The sequence below is a fragment of the Mus pahari genome, chromosome 21 (assembly GCF_900095145.1).
Source record: "Mus pahari chromosome 21, PAHARI_EIJ_v1.1, whole genome shotgun sequence".
Taxonomy (NCBI): Eukaryota; Metazoa; Chordata; class Mammalia; order Rodentia; family Muridae; genus Mus; species Mus pahari.
The window spans coordinates 16,328,368-16,335,507 of NC_034610.1; the positions used below are offsets into that span (position 1 = coordinate 16,328,368).

Consider the following 7,140-nt stretch of genomic DNA (forward strand, 5'->3'; position numbering starts at 1 on the left):
CATAAACATTTCTCTAGATACTGTCCCCCTCCAAGCAACCGTTTCGTATTCCGCGCCCCAGGAGCACGCAGTGGCCAGCATCACCTAAAAATTCCTTCTCAGTCCAGCTTTCTAGGTACCGCCCCTTGTTAGCGTCAATCACTTGTTCTCTGGTCCCGCCTTATTTTACCCCGGAGCTGACCGCAAATGCTGAATGCACTCCTGCGCAGCGACCCGGAAGCGGTTTTGCTCGGCCTAAATCTTGTAGCTGGGTGAGTTTTCCCAGATTCTTTAGACCGGTTGCTGGCACTCAGAATCCGGTTCTCTGCCCTGGAATCCCCATCTGGTGTGCAAAGCTCCACTCGGGGACGCGGAGAGCTGCGAGACTGAGGAAGTAGGAACGTGGGAGAGAGATGGCAGCGGAGCCAGGGGAGGGGTGCCCAGAGTGGATGCAGCCAGGATGGAGCGGGGACACAGATTCAGAAGCTTTAGCGGTGGGGGAGGAGACATGACTATCATTTGGGTGGGCAGTGCCAGGTGATGCGGTACTAGAGAGTGCTGCGGGTGACAGAGGAGCAGCTTGCCCCGGCGCCTGGTGGAAGGGAAAAAGAAAGCAGGGTCTAGAGATGCTGGCCAGAGTGGAGAGGAGGGAGAGAGAACAGCTAAACTGCCAGAATGTATGACAAAGAAAAGCAGGAGATGGAAGCGAAAGGAGGAGTATCTGGGCAGAACTTCCAAGACCAAGTTCTCAGCACAAAGATTTATTTGTCTTAGAGGGACAGAGGGCCCGGATAAAGGTCAAAGATAGGAGATAGAGGAAGAAGAAGGGGAAGGGAACAAAGAAGAGGGCAGAAAAGGGGCAAGAGAGAGGGGTTAGGAGTATTTGTCCCAAAGTGGGACAAATGACTGTTTCTAGATAGAGAGGTGACAGATGTGACCCATAGGCAAATGGCAGCTTATAGAGGTAAAATGAGAATCCCCTTGTTAGGACGAGGTGTTTAATTTTAAGCTGGCATATTAATTAGGTGAGCCAAGGGTGCCTTTTGGTTGCCAGGCTTCAATGCTTTGATAGCTGAGCCTTCATAGTAAGCCTCAGGAGGAGGAATTGGCCAAATAAGGGAATAGACTTTGGGGGTAGCTTTAGGGATGTAATCTGAGAGTTTTTAGCAAGGCAGAGAGAGGAAAAGGGCAAGGCCTACCAGAGTCATGGTCACCATGCTGGAGCTAAGAAAGACCCTTCAGAAATTTGTGAATGAGATATTGCAGACTGAGGGAGGGGCAGACTGGATAAAGGAGAAGTTGATGGAATAGTAAGGTTATTATTACTGAGCTTGCTTCTGTTGTTGAAAAAAAAACCTTAACTTTTGTTTAAATTTTAGTAGTATGGAAGAGAGTTGCAAAACTTGAATCTGATGGGCATTAACTGATACTGTGTTAGGCATGGTGGCACAGATCAATAATGCCAGCATGTGGGAAGGAAGCTGGGGTAGGAAAAATGGAGACTTTACGGTAGCCTGAAATAAATGACTAAGACACTTTCTCAATGAACAAACACTGTTGATGTTTACTGATGCTTTACAGACCTTCTACAGCCAGGACTAATGTGAGATTTTTAGACAGTGTCACCCTTCTTTGTCAGGGGTAATGTGTGGAGGAGCTGTGGGATTCTTCTAACTCCCTAACACTTAACTTTTAGCATAGAATGTGTTGCCTCCGGTCACACTAAATGTGTGATTTTTTTTTTTTTCTCCTTCAGGCAGCTAGCTCTCTGTCAGGCACCAACTTAAGTGCTTTAATGCATATCTTTTTTTTTTTAATTTTATAGTCATTTTTATGAGATATTTTCTTTACTTACATTTCAAATGTTATCCCCTTTCCTAGTTTCCCCTCCGAAAATCCCCTATCTCCTTCCCCCCTTCCCTTGCTCCCCAACCCACCTACTCCCACTTCCTGGCCCTGGCTTTCCCCTATACTGGGGCATAGAACCTTCCCAGGACCAAGGGGCTCTCCTCCACACATGGTGGGACTCATGGCTCTAGCTGCATATTTAACTCCTTTCTTGCTCACTTCAAATGCCACTGTTTCTCACTACTGTCCCCTTTCACTTCCAAATCCCATGTCCTGAATAGAACCTGCTATCACAAGTGCTGTTAATCTCAGCTCCAGATTCTCAGGGAAATACTTTGGTTAGGTTTGTTCATTACGAGAAACAAGACAACGGGAACAGGTGGCCATTTCAGAAGAATCTCCTGTAAATTTCAACATGTCATGTAGGGAAGCTGTCCACTTCTGAAGTGTTAGCTGAATGTTCTGCTTCTATTGATTTTGTCTGTTTGGTTATATGTGTTTGTATGTATACACGTGTGCATTCTGAGTGTGTGCAGTGACACTCCTTGTATTCCTGATCTTTCTGAGAAGGGACCAAGTTCTAGAGAAAAGTGCCAAGTCTCCTGTTGTCCCTCCTGCAGTAGTTTGTTGTTGCTATATCGTCTTGATATAGTGGGCTACAGGTGCCCTTATTTCTACATGGTGAATGAGGTCCTTCCTGTGGCTGTGGCTCTGGACATACGAAGTGGGTGTCTTGCTGGGCTGGTTCCCATGCACCTGTAATCCCAGCTCACAGGAGACTGAGGCAGCAGGATCATGCATTCAAGGCCTGCCCAGGCTATATAGTAAATTCTTGTCTCAAAAGGGGATGGTAAGTGATTGAATTTATCCTGGATATTTTATTTTTACCATTCTGAGAGACGGTTCCGTTAGTTCCACATGGCCTGAAAATCCAGGCTTTCGGGTGACAATCCTCTGCTTTGAGTGATGTGATTGTATGTATATCCCACAATACCCAGGCTTTATTATTTATTCATTCATTCCCAGAATAAGACTTTTTGTTATATCACCTTGCAAGCATGTGATATACTTAATTGTATGCTTTTGGTATTCAGGATTGACTTCTAAACACTAATGTTGCACAAGGAAGAACCTGGGAGGAGGAGAAGAAAGAGGAAATAAAAAAAGCCAGGGATGGCTGTCACTCAGGTACAGTAAGTACGCCCCTTCCCCATTGATTCTCTGCTCTCTGAAGTGTTAGGCATGGAAACTGCTGACCTTCACTGGGTATAGACTAGACTTGTTCACTTGCTCTTGCTCATATTTTCCTTTAGCCACTGAAATTTTATGAAGCAATGATCCTGTCATATAGAACATGGGAGAAGCTTCCCTTGAGTGTGTCCAAGGAGCAGCCACTATGCTGTTGTTGGGCAGGAAGGTTTGTCTAGGATCATGTCCAAGTGAACTGTTAGTACTTTAGATGTAGGTTAAAAAGACTACATATGGAAGTCATATGCTAATGAGCACAGATCCCTTTTGAGTTATGGAGGGAAAGGAGACCTTCATGGGAAATCATATTCTGCCTAATTCAGTACATCACGGATAGTAAAGTTAATGGTCAGTATTTCCAAGAGAACATCTCAACCAGAAAATGGAATGGGGGATAAAGGGTGTTGTGTTCTATCATCAAGATATTATAGTTTTGGGGTCTTTTGTATGTTTATTTCTCCTATTTATTTATTTATTTATTTATTTATTTATTTATTTATTTATTTTTATTTATTTATTTTCATTTATTTATTCAGGTTATATCCTGATCCCAGGTTCCCCTGCCCTGTTCCACCCTTACAAATCCCCTTTCCTCATTATCACCTCCCCTTCTCAAAGAATGGATTCTTCCCACACTTGGGTACCACTCAGGCCTGGGACATCAAGTTTCAGCAGAACTAAGTGAATTCTCTCCCATTAAGGCCCAAACAGGCAGTCCAGCTCTGGGAAGGGAATCTGATGGCAGGCAATAGAGTCAGAGACAGCCCCTGCTCCAATTGTTAGGGGACCCAAACAAAGACTAAGCTGTACATCTGCTACAAATGTGTAGGGGGCCTAGGTCCAGCCCCTGTATGCTCTTTGGTTGGTGATTCAGTCTCTTTGAGTCCCTGTGGGCCCAGGTTAGATGTCTTTGTAGGTCTCCTTGTAATGACCTTGTCTCCTTGGGCTCACTCAGTTCTATCTCCCACTCTTTCCCAAGACTCTGCGAGCTGCATCTGATGTTCGGCTGTGGGTCTGCCTCTGTTTCCATCCACTGCTGGGTGAAGCCTCTCAGAAGACAGTTATGCTATGTTCCCTTCAGCAAGCATAGCAGAGTATTTTGCTTGTTTGGTTACTTAGGTTCGGTTTTGTTTTGTCCTTATTTTTAGAGAGACTGTCTTCCTGTTGAACTCAGGCTGTCTTCCTGAGTGCTGATATGGTGATGCACATGAGGATTTCAGCTCTGTGTACATGTAAAGTATGTACATGTTTATGCGAGTCTGTACTACATGTATTTGGAGGACAGGGATCAAAACTAGCATTTTCCTTAGTGGCTTACCACTTTTATTTTGATACAGTATCTCTCATGGAATCTGGAGTTCATTAATTGGTTAAGCTCCATGGATCTGTCTGTATCCATCCATGTAGCACTGAGTTTACATAATGAGATGCACTCAGCTTTTACCTTATGCTGGGGATGAAAACTTCAGTCCTCATGCTTTCCAGGCAAGCACTTTACTTCCTGAGCTGTCAATAGGAATTAGCCTGTGTGCTCAACAGTAGGGGCTTCTGTAATCAACTCATCCTGCAGACCCTGCTCTTCCCATGGGATGCCTGTGAAGCTGGCATTTGGGGTAAAAGCAGTTATATTTTTCAGTTATTGGTGAACATGTCCTTGAATTAAAAAAAATACAGTAACATTTCCCTCCATTTGATTAATATTGAATATTCAGGAATAAAAATTTGAGGGCTGGAGAGATGGTTCTGTGGTTAAGAGCACTGATTGCTCAATTCCCAGCAACCACATGGTAGCTCATAGCCATCTGCTATGATCATATCATGGGGTCTGATGCCCTCTTCTGGTGTGTCTGAAGAGAGAAATGATGAATACATAAAATAAATAAATCTTTAAAAACAACAGGAAATGGTATTTAAAAAAGAAGAAGAAGAAGAAATAAAAATTTGAGTGTGTGTTCTGACATGACTCTTCCAGCATAAATCTGGAAGCGGTCCTGAGTCCTAGGCAGTGAAACTCATTTCCTGTTACCTAGACTTCCAGTTTCTCACATAGCAGTAAACCATAGCTGCAGTTCTGGCAAGCGGGCATGCAATTTTTTTTAAAATTTTATTGAAAATTTAAAAATTTTATTAAAAATTTTTTTTAAAAAAAATTTATTTTGCCTGTTTTTCTTTTAGAGAAAAGAAGACTAGCTTCCTTATTTCCTTGATGACGGCCTTTAACTCTGTCCCATGGACCCCTGTATAGTTCAGGCTGTCCTTGACTTCATAGTAAAAGCTTTTGCCTCAATTTCAAGAGGTTTGTGAGTTACTATCCCCATCTCTTCACAGTCTGTAGATATATTCTATAATTGAATATACATCGCTCTTCCACAGTCTTCAGTGAGTGAGGCTTTTCATCATTATGAACTCATCTTGTGGTAGAATGTGAGTTCTGATAAGTAGGTGCTCACATAACACCACTAGATTGCTAAAGATCTATAACATGAAAGATTGTTCAATCTTCTGATATCTTCTTCTATTTTATTCTCCAAAGAATTGAAGTTTTCATCATTCAGGTCTTTTGTTTGCTTAGTTAGAATTACTCCAAGATATTTTATATTACTTGTGGCTATTTTGAAGGTTTTTTTTTTCCACATGATATTTTTCTCAGTTTTTTATTTGTATATAGGAGGGCTACTTATCATTATTATTATTATTATTATTAATTATTATTTTGAGTTAATCTTGTATGGAGCCACTTTGCTGAAGGACTTTCTCAGCTGTAGGAGTTCTTGGGTAGAATTTGCGGGGTAGCTTATGTATACTATCATATCTTCTGCAAATAACAATACTGTGACTTCTGTTCCATTTTATCTATACTTTATCTCCTTTAGTTGTCTTATTGCTTCAGTTAGAACTTTAAGTACTATATTGAATAGATAGAGAGATAGAGGGCTGGCTTGTGTACCTGATTTTAGTGAAATTGCTCTGAGTATCTCTCCAGTTAATTTGAAGTTGGCTATAGATGTTCTGTATACTGCCCCCATTATGTTCACATATGTCCCTTGGATCCCTGATCTCTCCAAGTCTTTTGTTATAAAGGGGAGTTGGATTTTGTCAAAGGATTTTTTTAACCATATAATGAGATGACCGTGTGTTTTTGTTGTTGTTGCTTGTTTGTCTGTTTGCTTGTTTTCTTTATTTGTTTATATGGAGGATGACATTGACAGATTTTCATATGTTGAACTGTTATACACTGATGGGATGAAGTCTACTTGATCACAGTGGATCATGGTTTTTGATGCATTCTTGGACTTAATTTGCGAGTATTTTATTGTGTATTTTTGCATCAGTGTTTATGAGGGACTTTGGTTGTTAATTCTTTTACTTTGTTGAATACTTTTTTGGTTTGTGTATCAAATTGATCTTGGCATTATAGCATGAATTTGGTAATGTTTTATTTTCTGTTTTGTGGAATAATTTGAGGACTATTGTTATTAGGTCTTCTTTGAATGTCTGATTTAAATTTTGACCTGAAATTCTCTGACCCTGTGCTTTTCTTGGTTGGGAGACTTTTAAGGACTGCTTCTGTTTGCTTAGTGTTTATACCTCTATTTAAATTGTTTGTTTGGGTTTAAGTTTTAAATGTAGTATCTATTGAGAAAATAGTCCATTGATTTTAGATTTTCCAATTTTGTGGAGTACAGGTTTTTCACTATGATCTAATTATTCACTGCATTTCCTTAGTATTGTTATACCCTGCTTTTCGTTTCTGGTTTTGTGAATTTGAATATTATCTCTGTCCTTTAGTGAGTTTGGATCATGGTTTGTCAATTTTGCTGATTTTATCAAAGAACCAACTGTTCATTTATCTTTTGCTTTTTTCTCTTTAGTTCTATTTTATTCGTTTCAGTCCTGAGTTTGATTATTTCCTGCCATGTACTCCTTCTTTTTATTCTAGAGCTTTTAGGTGTCCTGATAAGTCACTAGTGTACTATCTTTCTTCTTCCTCTCTTCCTCTCTTCCTCTCCTCCTTTCCTCCTTTCATCCTCTCTCTCTCCTTCCTTCCTTCCTTCCTTCCTTCCT

The 7,140-nt window shown here is 40.9% G+C and overlaps 1 protein-coding gene across 5 annotated transcripts in view; it reads left to right on the forward strand.

The window, feature by feature from the left end:
- Nucleotides 1-205: 205 nt before the first annotated feature.
- LOC110338426 (zinc finger protein 160-like) overlaps nucleotides 206-7,140 on the forward strand; it is a 22,325-nt gene continuing 15,390 nt past the window's right edge. For 2 of the 5 annotated variants that reach the window (XM_029532990.1, XM_029532993.1), the window contains exon 1: nucleotides 4,266-4,312. In XM_029532990.1, the coding sequence (XP_029388850.1) occupies nucleotides 4,271-4,312 (42 nt within the window). In that variant the 5' untranslated portion in view covers nucleotides 4,266-4,270. Of the gene's footprint in view, nucleotides 252-317; nucleotides 374-2,921; nucleotides 3,016-4,265; nucleotides 4,313-7,140 lie in introns of those variants that run through there. The other 3 variants (XM_029532994.1, XM_029532991.1, XM_029532992.1) reach the window with 3 other exon arrangements.